The sequence below is a fragment of the Vicugna pacos genome, chromosome 30, assembly GCF_048564905.1.
Source record: "Vicugna pacos chromosome 30, VicPac4, whole genome shotgun sequence".
NCBI classification, from domain to species: domain Eukaryota; kingdom Metazoa; phylum Chordata; class Mammalia; order Artiodactyla; family Camelidae; genus Vicugna; species Vicugna pacos.
The window spans coordinates 5,404,934-5,420,211 of record NC_133016.1 but is presented as its reverse complement, the minus strand read 5'-3'; the positions used below and the strand labels follow the sequence as shown (position 1 = coordinate 5,420,211).

At 41.1% G+C, this 15,278-nt stretch overlaps 1 protein-coding gene across 11 annotated transcripts in view; it reads left to right on the top strand.

The window, feature by feature from the left end:
- SOCS6 (suppressor of cytokine signaling 6) overlaps positions 1–15,278 on the top strand; it is a 73,379-nt gene that overhangs the window by 26,585 nt on the left and 31,516 nt on the right. For 5 of the 11 annotated variants that reach the window (XR_012065651.1, XR_012065647.1, XR_012065650.1 and 2 more), the window contains exons 3-6: positions 532–2,303; positions 12,758–12,933; positions 13,018–13,268; positions 13,974–14,104. Coding sequence is in view for 4 of the 11 variants with exons in the window: in XM_072952072.1 (XP_072808173.1) it covers positions 661–2,268 (1,608 nt within the window). In the remaining 7 variants the exon portion in view is untranslated. Of the gene's footprint in view, positions 1–531; positions 3,096–4,780; positions 6,180–12,757; positions 12,934–13,017; positions 13,269–13,973; positions 14,105–15,278 lie in introns of those variants that run through there. The other 6 variants (XM_072952071.1, XM_072952073.1, XM_072952070.1 and 3 more) reach the window with 4 other exon arrangements.

The window sequence follows — 15,278 nt, the reverse complement described above, 5'->3', positions numbered from 1 at the left end:
TACCACGGATTATAGAATTCCTTTAATTCGTTTTTACAGATGCTTAAATATTTAAAAATATATGTAAGTTGCTAAGGAAATCAGGCTTCTTACTGACGCGGTGCCTTCTCTGTTGGTGTTGGGGGTTTGCGGGACACAGGCTGGCAGCTGGCAGCGGCCGGGAGCAGTGTGCGTCAGTGTGAAGGGGGTGAGGGTGCCCAGTTCGAGCTCTGCTAGGAAGGACAAGGACATTGACCCATAACTAGGATGAACCAAAGCCAGGTGCAGAAAGAAAAGAGCTCGCATGGGTCTGTTCTTTAAGCATTCCCAAGCGTGCCAGATGCTGACTGCTGGTGGGCAGGGATCTGCTCGCTGTGGGAAATGGAGAAGACCCCTGTCCTAAAGGAGCTTCCCTTCTTCTCACGAGCATGCTCGGGTGTCCTTGTTCAGAAGCTGAAAGATGAAAACTGAGTGAAATAAGACTTTTTTGTGGAAGTGTTTTTTAATGTGATTTTTTTCCCTTAAAATTTTATTTTATTTTATTTTTTTTAGAAAATGGCTCCAAAGGGTAAATGAAGCTGGAAAAATACATAGATGCAGCGTTGCATGCAGCCTCTCCGGATGTTTGAGGATAATATTCCAGAGAGAAGTTGATCCCCTTGGAGTAGGTAGCTTGTCAGAATGAAGAAAATTAGTCTTAAAACCTTCCGGAAATCTTTCAACTTGAATAAAAGTAAAGAAGAAACGGATTTCATGGTCGTACAACAACCATCACTAGCCAGTGATTTTGGAAAAGAGGATTCCTTGTTCGGGAGCTGCTATGGGAAGGATATGGCCAGCTGTGACCTCAGCAGCGAGGAGGAGAAGGGCGGGAAGAGTCGGTCGAAGAGTGAGAGCCTCATGGGCACGCTGAAGAGGCGGCTCTCGGCCAAGCAGAAGCCGAAGGGCAAGGGCGGCGCGCCGTCCGGGGGCTCTGCGGACGAGGACGCCTTCTCCTCCTCCTCGGCGCCGCTCGTCTTCAAGGACGTGAGGGCGCAGCGGCCCATGAGGTCCACCTCGCTGCGCAGCCACCACTACAGCCCCACGCCGTGGCCGCTGCGCCCCACCGCCTCGGAGGAGACGTGCATCAAGATGGAGGTGAGGGTCAAGGCGCTGGTCCACGCGCCCAGCCCGGGCCCGGCCCTGAACGGCGTGCGCAAGGACTTCCGCGACCTCCAGGCCGACGCCGTGTGCCCTGAACAGACGAGCTCGCTGAAGGGCTCCGAGTCTCAGGATGGGGACCTGCATCTCCACCTGGATGAACATGTGCCTGTCGTAATCGGACTCGTGCCTCAGGACTACATTCAGTACACTGTGCCTTTAGAGGAGGGGATGTACCCCTTGGAAGGGTCGCGCAGCTGCTGTCTGGACAGCTCCTCCCCCATGGAAGTCTCCGCCGTCCCGCCCCCGGTCGTGGGGGGCGCCTTCCCCGAAGACGAGAATCAGGTAGACCAGGACCTGGTCGTGGCCCCGGAGATCTTCGTGGACCAGGCGGTGAACGGCCTGCTGATCGGCACTACGGGGGTCGTGCTGCAGAGCCCGAGAGCGAGTCACGACGACGCCCCTCCACTCTCACCGTTGCTACCTCCCCTGCAGGCTAACCAGATCCAAAGGAACTTCGGTGGGCTCGCCGGCTCGGATGCCCACGTGGCGGAAAGTGTGCGCTGTCACTTGAATTTCGATCCTAACTCGGCCCCTGGGGTTGCGAGAGTGTATGACTCAGTGCAGAGTAGTGGCCCCATGGTTGTGACAAGCCTTACAGAGGAGCTGAAGAAACTTGCGAAACAAGGATGGTACTGGGGACCGATCACCCGCTGGGAGGCGGAAGGGAAGCTGGCAAACGTGCCAGATGGCTCTTTCCTTGTCCGGGACAGTTCTGACGACCGTTACCTTTTAAGCTTGAGCTTCCGCTCCCACGGCAAAACCCTCCACACTCGAATTGAACATTCAAATGGTAGGTTTAGCTTTTATGAACAGCCGGATGTGGAAGGACACACGTCTATAGTGGATCTAATTGAGCACTCCATCAGGGACTCTGAAAACGGGGCTTTTTGCTACTCCCGGTCTCGGTTGCCCGGCTCTGCCACGTACCCCGTCAGACTGACCAATCCGGTGTCGCGGTTCATGCAGGTGCGCTCGCTGCAGTACCTGTGCCGTTTCGTCATTCGTCAGTACACCAGGATAGACCTGATTCAGAAACTGCCTTTGCCAAACAAAATGAAGGATTATTTACAGGAGAAGCACTACTGAGAGAGTATGAGAGCCCTGCATCTTGCACTTTGGGAGTAAGAAAAAGAGACTGAAATACAGTTTACAAACTTCTCATTGCTATCAAAATCTTCTGCTGCCATACTATTTCAGTTTTATGTGTAAGAGAGTAATCAGTTTGTGTAGGGGTGGGGAAACGTCGGCAAGGTGTCTTGGGTTTATTTTGGTTCTTTAAAAAGGGAAGTCTTGAGGTTTTAGAAGTGTGAATTATCTTTCATCAATGTGCAGAATGATCACAATGTGAATTATCAGATTCTCCTTACCCACCCACCCCCGTCCTTTGCTGCTATCCACTGTGATTTTTATGCATTAAAAGCACATTTCATGTGTCTTCAACCCTAAGTAAAGTTGAATGAAACAGAATGAACATTGTTATGTCTCTGTTAATGGCCCATTTTCAAAGGTAGTGTTGAGTAAACAACCGTGTGATAAATCACAGAATTTACACCTACACTGAGAATGGTTTTTAATTTCATCCTTTAAAAAGATTTATTTAGAATTATGAACTGACATAATGTTGAGTAGTGGAATGCAGATCTGCACCGTATCTTTTATAACACTCGTTTCTAAATTATTTTTGAGGTTGTGCTGTTTTTTGGTTGTGAGAAGTTGAATTTTTTTGTTGCCTTCATTTTCATCTTGTTTGTCTGTTTTAATAAATGGCCTTACATTAAAAAATTGTAAAGAAATGTATACCACCAATTTAGAAATTGTTGCCTTTTCTGTCATTAAACTCTGGTACAAATTGGCATAACATATAAAGACCTATGGAACTAGAACTATTATTAAAGAAATACTAGATGATCATAGTTTCCTGTGATAAACCTTTTTTTTTTTTCTGTTATCTATGCTTTCCTTTGGTAAAATGTTATATCTGTGATTTCTTTAGCTTACTTAGTCAGCATTTTCTTGGGTGAACTTGATGTAGATCTGATTTTCATAAATGGACTAAAGTCTCTTGCAACATTAAAGTTTATATAAAGTTTTAAATGGATTTCAATAGAAAGAAAACGTTGTTTTAAAGTCGAATTTATATTTTTATTTTATGTAGTCACTAATAAGATATGCTAGATTTAACCCTTCCTTTCCCCCACCAAAAAAAACAAAAACAAAAAACCAAAAAAAACCCCCAATGACTTTAGTTGACAAATTATGGAAATTGTGGAGCACCATGTAAGAAAAAGATTAAAACCATATCAGGTATATGGAAGTGTTTACCAGCCATATATACTGCCATTTAAAAATAGGTTTTCTATTTGTTTCTTTTTAATTTAGCTAAGTCTTAAGTAAATTGCAATCATTAGATATTTTATCTCTTTTAATTCAGTCAATTGGGGTGGGGGGAGTGTGTTATCTTCAATACTTTTTAGTTATTTTGAAATGTAGTGTTTATTCAGTTCGCTGCAGGATTCTTTAGTGTGGTATTTTGGAATTGCCCCATCCAGAAGATGTTTCCAGCTAATGTTTCCAACTTTAAAGGAAAATATTTCCCTCTCAGATGAAATATGTAATTTTAAGAAATTTCTTCCTTCGTCACTCACTTTTCCTATCTCTTACTGCCATTTAAAAAAAAGAGTAAAGGTCATAGGTCAAATTTAATAGCTCTGTCATTCAGACATGTCAGTATCCCCATTTCCTCCCCCCACCATTTGTTTTTTAGAGTCAGAACTGAGAATTACCAAGAAAAGGCACAATGCCATGTTGTCTGTGTTACGGTATTTTGACTTAAAGGGGAAAAGGTACTTAATTTTGGTGGAACGTTGATTGTACCTTGTTACAAAGACTCCTCTTTCGTTTTCTGACTTGTTTTCACCTAGTAAGATGGAATATGGAGTACACTGTAATAATATAATTTACGTGTTCATTATAAGCTATTTGGAGTAAGAACTATAATAGAGTTGTAAACTTGTTATCAAATTAATGCAAGACATTTAAACTATTTTTTTGCAAAACTATTTATTTTTAAACAATTTAAAATATATCTAGGGTGAGTTAAAAGGCCCTGTGCATCTATATTAGATGGCAGGTGTTGTCACAGAATCACTGTGTATTAATAATAAATGTTGAGATGGCTTCTCCGTGTTTCTAGAAGCATTTACATGTACTCTTTGTGAGATCATGGTGCACAGAGGTCTTTGGACTGCCCTGAACCCCGTCTTCTGTGGGTGTAGCCCATCCCCCACATTTTCCTCATGATACCGTGTGTTTAAGATCTAGCCATGTGGGTTCAAGTTAAGATCATTCTGATTTCCATCTAAATGTTTTTAAAATTGTGTTTTGTGTTTGGAGGGCAAGTCTTGATTCTGTTCTAATTCAGAAAGCCAATATTTTTTGTGCTTTTGTAGATTCATAATATAAAAATACTTTGAAGTAAAATACCCTATTCTAATCCAATTTCAAATTGCTAGGGTTTGATAAAAAATAAAAGTATTTGCCAAGAAATTATTTACAAACAAAGAAAGGAGTGTTGCAATATTTTCTGCCTTTGTTTCAGGAGACCCATGTGGCATAGGCAGCACGACATGATGGGAAAAGTTGACTTTATCAGATCCTGAACAGCCCAGTTACAAGTGCAAAGGGGAAGAGAGAGAGGTCTTCATCCTGTAGTTTAGTCTAGACACCACCTGGGTCAATTTCTGATTCTGTCGAATGGTGGCTTAGATGTCATGGACACTCCCTGTAAGTGATCTCTTAAATACGTGCTTCTAAAAATCTTAGCTCAAGGCAAGAAAAAGAAAACAGGAAAGCAGTATCCTTTTGCCATAATGAATGAATCAGAGTGTTTTGTTTTTTTTTTTAATCATTTGTCACAAAATGATTACTAGGACACTTGTTCATTTTTATAAATAATAAGAAAGCATAGAAAGTACTTGAAAAAATATCTTACTCTTTCTAAGGAAAACTGCTCTCTTTCTATTTGGTGCAATAATCTGAAAATTTTAGAAGGTCAAAAAATATCACAGGAAATGATCATAAAATTAAAAATAGTTTTTAAGGATACAGCTACACAGGGAAACCATCCTACTATTGAAGAAAATCATGTACCAGAAGGCTATATCATTGGCATATAGGAAATAAAACACAAGTATATGCACATGATAATTTCTGAGCCAGTATTACAGAAACAGGATACAAGTTGCTGAAATCTTAAGTAGGTTATATGCAATGTCTGCTAGTGCTACCAGTCTGAGTATCTTCCTTAACAATGCTTTCAGAAATGCCAATTTTGATCGTTGTACGTTTCACATTGCATATGAGGGATATTTGCTTTATGAATGATCCAAAAGATTATATTTTAAATCTTCATGGCTTTTCATCGAATGTGAAATCTTAATTTGAAAATGAAATCACACTACCAGCAGTAGACAGTTTCACTGAAAACTCTAATAAGGAACAATCGCCAGTTCCATAGGTAACTTTAAAGTTCTAAAATAAAGTATTGGTACGCTAGGAATCACAAATTTGGTTTCTTTTAATACTTTTTTAATCCTATAAAGATTTTTTATAAACATCCTTTTTATTAGTCAATCATAACATGGCGAATGTGTAGTTGCTGTTTCTGAAAAGTGATTCGAACTCTACATCCAGAGATGATGAAATATTCTTACAGAATTTTATAATAAGTATACATGTTGGGTTAAAGAAATTTTATAGTTGTCGGAGTGCCATGGAATTAACACTTGCAATCCAGATTGCTGTAGTTTACACTTTTCTGTATGTTTCAAATCAGGTGTGTACCATTTGTACTGAGAACACCATAGAATGAATTATCCAAAGTCCATTGATTTTAATATGTGTCTTGGTTTGTAAACAAATTATAGTAATTTCTTGCACATTTTTGGAAATCATATAAGAATTTATGTATCTGCTTCTAGATACAGTGTGTAAATAAAAATTTCATTCACAAGATCTGCCTTGTAGTCTATTTAATAACCAGATGCAGAGTTTGGTTTTAATTAGTATAGGGTTAACCAGATAATTTCTGGATGTCTCATAAACAGGGCAGAGACTGGAGGGCAGGAACCAACAAATTTCAGTAAAAAGAGAAAAGTGAAGTGGTGTCACTTATAGGAGACATCAGACAAATTAGTCATTTAGAAATCCTTTCATAGGTAAGAATGATTTTGCATGACAGCCACTGAATTTCATCATATTCTTTTCAAGTTCTCAGACAGCACATTGGATTAAACATTCACTTTAAAATGTTGTTCTGTTACTTTTTTTTAAAACTAGGAATTGATGTGAAATTTATTGAATATGAAAGAAATTGCCAGAGATGCAAACAGCCATTAATATTTAGTTCAACAACTGAGTATAGTGATTCAAACCCAACAGGAAATAACTGTTCTTGAATATTACTTACATCAGAGGTCCATAAAGTTTTTCTGTAAATGGTCAGACGGTTATTAATTTAGGCTTTTCCGGTCTTACAGTTTCTGTTGCAAATACTCAACTCTGTCATTGTAGGGCTGTTCTATTACTTTTTAACACGTTCTTTTCTATCCTAGCTAATTCAACAATAAGCTTTAAAATGACCTTGTTGAGAATATATTGCAAATTTTGACTTTGATAGAATCCAAATAATGTCACGTTCTAACCATATTTTCCAGAGCTGGTAACAGCTGGTGCCACTGATTCTAACGTCAGACTTTGCTGATGGGAGTGCTAATGAAATTGTGTAGAAGTCCGGACTTTACAGACTTAAATCCTGGCCAAATAAACAGATTTTTATTCATTCAACACGCTAGAGCAGTGGAGAGCGTGCTAAGGACAGACTGGGTTCCTGTCCTGCAGTCCAGAGAGCCCAGCCCTGAGGAAGGAGGGGGTCTGAGTACGTACACACAACACACACACAGACATAGGCCCTAAAAAGATTCAAATTCAAGACTTGCTGCCACAGTAGGACATAGCTTAGTGAGAACCCTGGGCCTAGCTGATTATCATACCTAACCGATTTCTTGTGCTCCCTTGAAATTCTTTTAACCTCACAGGTTTTACTTATTCTTTTACTTGCCTTTCAACTTTCTGAATGAAAAGTATTTTAAACTTTGTATTTTAAAATATTTAAACCTGTGTATTTAGTCCTTATTGTCGGCTATTTTAACCTCCAGTTTTTTTTTCTTACAAATCTTTAGCTTCGTTTAAACTACATTGTTTTTGAAAACTTCCCTTCCCTTCTTTTAGCTTATTCATATTCCAATCTCCAGTTTAAGGGTTTCCTAACATTCTGAAGCATCTTTTTTAAAAAATGGACTCTTGTTCTTCCCACTCTTTTTGCCTGACTTGTCTTGCTAATGGATGTTTTTGCATCAGCTGCTTTGTTCCCTCATTTCCCAAGCCCCTTCCCCCAACCTCCTCCCCGGAGTCCAGGGCCTCCTGATAATGCCAGGGCCTGACACTGACAAAGAGCCCCGTACGAGCGGGAATCTGCATTAAGAATCCATTTCTGAGCACAGGTGAATTTTGTAGCTGGACTCCTGGAGCTTTGTCTTGAGCTGCATTTTCCTTACCTAATACTAGGCAGCCTCACCACGTCTGGAAAAGTCTCCCCCAGACTGTAAAACCCAAAGAGAGGCTGGCCAGGGAAGGGATTATTTTTATAGGGTTTATGACTAGGGCCAGTTGCCTGGGCTAGAGGTCATTTTGGGCCATTAAATCATGTCCTTGGTAACTGGCTAGCAAAAAAGGGCAAACCTAAAATTGAAAAGGAGACTCTTTGATCATGAACCATGGATTTCCCTTCACCAAAGAACTTATAAAAACACAGATTCTTTTAGGAGGCTGACCTTTTCTGATGTCTCTCTTGGTTCTGTGAGTCTGATAGACACTGGTCCTGGATTATACCAGTCTAGGGCACAAGTGAAGTTATGGTTCTCTTAAATATATGGAATTCTATCCTAGAATCCCATTAAAGAGAACCTCTCCTCCCTTGTGTAAATAATCTGCCCTCTAGTCCAGTTTTAAGAGTTGGCACCTCTGGTCGTCTCCATTGAGAATTGTCATTCTGAAGCCACCTGTTCACCTAATGCCTTTGCCACAGCCCACTTCTCTCTGCTCACTGTCATCCTTGACAACGTTGTTTTCTTGGGGCTGGCACGGGGTGAGCATTATTTAGCCTTGAGACTTATGAGCCTAACAATGGCTATGGGTTGTGACAGTTGCCTAGAAGACCGATAGATGTTTATCTTTGAACACAGAAGAGTCCATTTCTCTGCAGTGAACGGGCTCTCCCGGAATCTAGTTAGTGGAATCAGAGAGCTGGATTTTACACCATTCATTTAATAATAACAGCAGCAGACATAGACTGTGCTAATATATATACTTATAATATCTATCATGTATTTCACATCCTCAAAACAGCCGTGTGCGAGCCAGGCACCATAAAAAGGAAGCAGAGGCACGGAGGTGAACCTCCCTCTGGCCACAAAGAACCCAGTTATAAACGCATACAGTCTGGATCCAAAGTCTGTGTTCTCATCCAGTATGATATACTTTCTCCAGGGTTTTCTATTATTTAGACCGTTTTTATCTGTGATTATCAGGGAAAAGAACTGTAGCGTAAGCAAATGAATGACCTACTGCCTTCTCCTCTGGGGGGCTGCTCCGTAGCTGCAACAACACACGTTCCATCTAAACAATGACAGGTGCCCCTGATGGAGGTCTGACTGGTGGTGTGTCTGAAGGGCTTCGTCTTCCATTACTGAGGAAGGAAGGGGACCACGCCTTTCCCTGGTAGGGCCTTGTAAAGTTTTCTCAAAACTACCTTTTATACTGATATAGGAACAAGATTCACTGATGTTGAACTCTTGGGAGGATGCCTCACATGTTTGGTGCATAAGATAATTCTGCGTTTTTTGCTAATGAGTTTGATCAGATTGCCTGGGACACTCATTGTGCCCTGTTTTACTAGGAGCCACGGTTTTATGCTTTACAGCAGACAAAAGACTCCACCCTTTCTCCTTCATTTCCTAGACTCATGCTCAGCCAACTCTCTTCCACTTCCTGTCATTTTGTAATAAGCACACCCTGAGCAAGGACTTCCCTCTAGAAGCAATTCTAGCTACACTCACACCCTATAATCCAGCTTCTCTGCCTGCGCCGACTGGGTAGAAAAATCAACCACCTGTGTTCACATGGTAATCGTTCTGCTCAGTCTAAGGGAAATCCGCCTTGGCCCTTCTGTTCTGGGAAATAGCGGTTTATAGTATGCATAGCTCAGTACCATCGCAACAGAAATACTACTTCTGTTTATAGACCTGGAATAGTTGTCCTAAACCCTGTCAGCACATACGATTAGCCTGAAAAGTTTAGAGAATTAGGTGACACTGAAAGTAGGTAAATTCTAATTAAAAGACATTTTAATATTTCTCATAGTGCAAGCCTGAGGGCATTGAATTCTCTCATCTTTTGTTTAACTGAAATATCTTTATTTTAACTATTTTAAAAAAAAGAATTTCCACTAGATACAGAATTCTGGGTTGACTAAACTTAGTACTGCCCAATGGGCAGAACTTAATTTTTTTTCCCATTTCGTGAAATGTTCAGTTGTAATGATACTTCTCATGGTGGGTATGACCCTATAATGGTGTTTTTGGTTGTTTAAAAGTTCCAGATAAAACCAATCCATAACCAACAGAACTTTTTATCCCTTTCATTGTCAGTAGCTGAATTTACTCTGGATGGAAAACATCCTGTAATTAATTTGCTTTTACTCTGCTCTTGCCCCTCGCATCCCAGGCGTCTTCTAACCCTAACCCAGCCTTTTTTTCTTTCCAGAAATAGCATTTTTGCTAAATCTATATTGACTTGTGCATGATGTTCAGCATCTAACAAAATTCCCTTTTCAAAAACAAAAATCTATTTTTGAGGGGAGGTAGAGATTCATTTCCAAAATATTTCCTCCATGTGAATGAATACATCAAAGGTAAAAGGAAGTCTAAGTTGCTGAAACGATCCCATTAGAAGTTAAAACCTACAACCTCTCTTCCTTCCTTTGGTATGGCACCGCTTTTCCTGATGGATCTCCAGACAAAACCGTTTCAATGAAAAAGATATAACAAAGCACAAGACAAGAGTATAGATCAATACTTCTCTCTTGGTGACCTGGGGCTCTCAATAATGTGTGCTCGCATGTCCCTAAATAATTTACTTTTGTAAATGATTTTTTTCACGACTCTGATCACTTTCCAAGCCAATCTCTTGCTTTACCCAGGCGATGGCCTCATTCTCACGTGAGGATGCTCTGGGAACCAACAAGATAGAAAAAGCCAACTTTGATCTCTATCTTTTGATTATGGGAAAAATACAAATGTAATTCACTTGCTAGAAACCATGTAACTTTTGGAAGCTTCAGTTGAGAAATACAGCTAAGGTGAGGTAGCAGGCGGTTTATATTTATGCCTTCAAGTTCTCTTATTCCCCCAGTGATGATGGATGATGGTTGGTTTTGATTAATTTAAAAGTGACTTTATTTACTCTTTTTTCTTTTTTTTTTTCTTTCCTTTTACTTTTTTTGGTCTACTTCTGGAGAGGTAGTTTTTCACTGCTTAGAACTTAAAGGCAATTGGTGGAATCCAGAAATTCTGCAAACGCCAACTAGAAAGAGAAGTCTGAACTTGAGTTTTTAAAACAGTTTGAACCAGATATTGATTTTTTTCTTACTGAAATGCTTATACATTTATATTGTTTCTAGTCATTTGTGGCTTTTCAAGCTATCCACACTTGCCATGTGATAGGAAGATAAGTTTGCAGAGGGATGGAAGATTAAATGTTAATTCTGCATTTAACTAAATGAATAATTTAATTAATATGAGTTATTAGCTCAAGGGCATGAAAGAATTCTTCTAAGAACATTAAATATGTAACGTTTATCCACCCCTAAATTGCTAACCTTCATCATTAATTGATAGAATTGTGGATCTTCACCTTGTTAAACATTTCAGTTGAAAGGATTTCTCTACAGATTCTGGATGGTAAGAGCTGTAACAGGGTGGAATGTATTTCTGTTGTTCTCAGAGAAAGTTAAAATGCAAGAGGTTCAAATGTTCAAATAACTAAAACTCTCCGTAAAACTCTGGGTAAAAGAAATTGTTCTTTTCAGTTTTCATTTCCATCTTAGCCTTGGGCTAAAATTTCAATTTTTATATTGTAATATTTGTTCCTATTCAGAACTTGTGGTAAAAATGAATATGCTTAGACCCAGAGGTTGAATACATATTGAGGAAATCTGTTTGAATTTTAGTATGAATTTTTCAGTTGCATTTCTCAGCGATTTTCAGCTTAGTAAATTTTATTTTTTTGTCTGAATAGTTCATAGGATAAAGTTCTGAGGATTGAACCCAGAACCTTGTGCATGCTAAACACGCACTCTACCACTTGAGCTGTATCCTCCCCCATATTAACTCAGTTTGAAAATTCCTCTTGAGATTTTCATAAATCAGTCTGAGAAACTCTGACAAGTCAGTTCTTTCTTCTTTGATCTTCCTTTCTTTTTGTAGATCTGAGTTTCTGACCTGTACAATTTTCCTTCTCTCCAAGAACGTCTTTTAACATTTCTTACACAGCTGGTCTCTGGCAACAAACTCCCTCAATATTTCCTTCCCTGAGAAATACTTTGTTTCTCCTTCAGTTTTGAAGGATAATCTCATAGGGTACAGAATTCTAGGTTGGTGAAGGTTTTTACTCTCGACACCTTAAATATCCCACTCCACTTTCCTCTTGCTTGCGTGGTTTCTGAGAAGTCGATGAATTCTCATTTTTGCTTCTCTGTAGGTTAGGTGTTCTTTTCCCCTCCGGCGGATTTCAGGACATTCTTTGGTTTTCTTAATCTGTGATTTTTCTGTAATTTGAAAATGACATGCCTAGGTGTAACTTTTTTGTTTTTTGTGTGTTTGTTTTTCGGCGTTTATCCTGCTGGGTGTTCTCTGAGCTTCCTCAGGTAAATTAAATGAGGCAGGAACCCTGTGAGGTTGGCGCTATTACTGCTCCCACAGTAAACTTGATCAGTGAGTTTGAGGCAGTGAGAGGTTAAATCGCGTGGCTAGTACGTGCAAAGGAGGGGGTCTGCACTCAGGCCGGACTCTTTATAGCCTAAAGGTCCTGTGGTTTGTGGATCTTTGTTTCAGGCCACTTCGGTGTTGAAAGAGTTGAAACATGCCTTATTAACAAACGAAAACAAAAATGCTCACTTGGCCTCAGTTACCTCTCAAATAGTACTTAATATATTTCTAAAATTGTTTCCTCTCTGCTGCTCCTAGTTACCCTCTTTTTGCTTCCTTTGTAGACATTACTTGAAAAATCTCTCTCACTTTGAATTATGCCTTTGTATGGGTGCTTTCCGTGTTTTTGCTTGTTTGTTTGTTTTAAATTCCAAATGTTTACGAGTCAAAATATGACTAGGGTGCCTTGATTACAGTGATTTCCATGAGGGGGTCTGATTTGCCTTTTAATTGGCGCTTTCTCTGTGTCCTAGCCTGGTTTCTGGGAGGTGCAGGGAACTGAGCGATTCATCTGGATCATCTGCTGCATCATCAGGGAAGAGTGCCTGAGGGGCAGAGGCAGGACGGGGACTTCACATCCCTGGAATCTACCCTCTGCCGGCTCATGGGCTACCTCTACATGGCGCTACCTTTTGACTGCAATGTGCAGGTAACCACTTCATCTCATTGTTCTCTGTATCTTTTCCCTCTAAAATGGTAGTGATTGTTCCTTATCCCTCTTTCTCCCCTTCAGGATATTGCGAAGATTAATTATTATTAAAACCAAAGTAAACATCCATCTCTCTAGAGATGATTGCTATATAAACACAAGAAATGATCCTCACGGTTTCCTTAGTCCTTATAGCTGTGCCTGCAGGGTAAGTGCGCACGTTCTCAGTGAAGAGGTGTTTTGAAACTCCTTCCAGAGAAGTCTGGCGTTCACTCTAAATTGACCTGGAGGCTGAGGAACCCTGGAATGGCTCCAGCTGGTTCTTACTCTGCCAGGTAAATATTTCCATGAACTAACAAGCTATTTAAACTGGTTATTCATGGATTTGGCTGTTACTGTCGCATTGTTCTTGAGTGACTTTCGTGTTACATTTTTAGAGCCCCTGTGATTCTGTATGTCCCAGTGCCTCATCTGGCTTGGTGTTGCTGTTTTAGATGCAGAGTGCTGGAGCTGGGTGGAGCAACCCAACTGTTAAGAAAGGACACTTACTGTGAACTTACTAAGATGTTTAGAGGGAGGTGTTTCCAGGTTGGCTGGTGCCTCAGTATCACGGGGGTCCCGTGCTCTCTCTCCTCGTGTGCCAACACCTGCAGCATGTTTAGTTTCATGCTTGAGTGGCACGCTTCCTGGGCACCAGGCGGTCGCCACACCTACAGACAGCAGGTCTCTGCTTGGCCTTCGTGAGTGCAGAAGTGGGAGGTCTGTCAAGATGGCAAGAGACAGGTCTCCTCACAAACATGTTCCCTTTCCTCCAGGAGCAACACTCTTTCCCAGAAGTCCCTCCACTTGACATCCATTTGGGCAGAGCGGGGTCTCACGGCCTTCCTGAGCTGCAGGGGTAACTGGAGGAGGAAGTGTCTCACTGTTTTGGCATCTGCCTTAGGAGATGGGCAAGGAGAAGGGATGAGGAGTCACCAGCCAAAGTGTTTGTTGCAGATAACAAGCCCTTTCTCTTTCTCTCCCTTCTACTCTGTTTACAGAGATCAGTGTCCGCCCATGGCCTACCCCCTCTTGGGAAGGGACTCGGACAAATTTGCCGCCATGACGGTTGACACTTCCCATCTAGGATGGAGGAATGGGGTTCCGAAATTTGTTCCACCACTTTTGAAAGGTAATCAGCTTCTGTATGCGGGTGGGTGGGACAGGTCCATTTAAGTTGCTTTGAGGTTTACCCAGTAAATCACCACAAAATGGTGCCAGCCAAAGAACTGAGGGGAGAGCGTTGTCCTGGCATCAGTCTGTTTCTCATAACTGCCTTGTGAAGAAGGCAGGAAACCGTGAGTCCTACTGATTTTATAACTGAGGATGAAAAGTTAAGGGGGTAGCAGCTTGAATTCTGGGAACTAGGTGTGAACAGTTCCATTTCCAAGCTCTGACCACAAGTGCCCGGACTGTAAGTTTTTTGTCCAAAATGTTTCGTATAGGTCCACTCACAGCTGGAGTTCACCTGACACATGCATCTCTCCTTTTAAATCATTGTTTCTCTGATTTCCATGCTTTTGCATTGAAATTTGTATGTTGTTTGCTCTGAACGGTTGGACAATGACGTTGATGACACTGATGACTTTGTAGTTAGGCAGTATATACGACAGTCAGCTCTACGTGGTAATTCTAAAAGAGGTTCCCATCAGTAGGATGTAGGAAACACAGCCTGGCATGTCATCCTGGACATTTCTCTCCATTTTTATTGTATTCAGTAAGAGACTGAGTTCAGCAGCTCACCTTGGAAGACAAGTGTGATGAAGTTTGACTATCCTGTACAGCAAAATGATGGGACCCCAAACCTGTGTTCCCCCTAGTGGGGTCAGGATGTTGCAGCAAAGCCCTGAGGCAACCAGCACATCTTTCTGAAGATGACTTTGATCTGGAAACAAAAGGAACAGCTTGATGTGAATCAAACCCACAGAATTTTGGGCAATGTGAGTGTTGCCACCTGGGTTAGATTTAGCTGAGAGTGGCAGGAACTTGGCTACTGCTTAAACGAGTAAGGAGTTTCGTTTTTCTTGCAGAAAGTGTGGAGGGGGTTACTTCAGGGCTGGTGCAGCTGCTCTAGGGCCAGGCTCAGTTCACCTTTTTGCTTTGCTTCCTTCATGCATAACGGCTGAGCATCTAAGAATTATGTCAGCATTCCAGAAATAAAGAAGGATGAAGAAGGAAGAAATAAGTGGCTGGATCAGGACTTGGAACGTTCCCAGAAACCCCAGTAAACATACATCTTGTTGCCATGAACCTATGTGACCTTTAGCTGCGAGGGGGTCTGGTGACTGTTTTTGTCTCTGGCACAT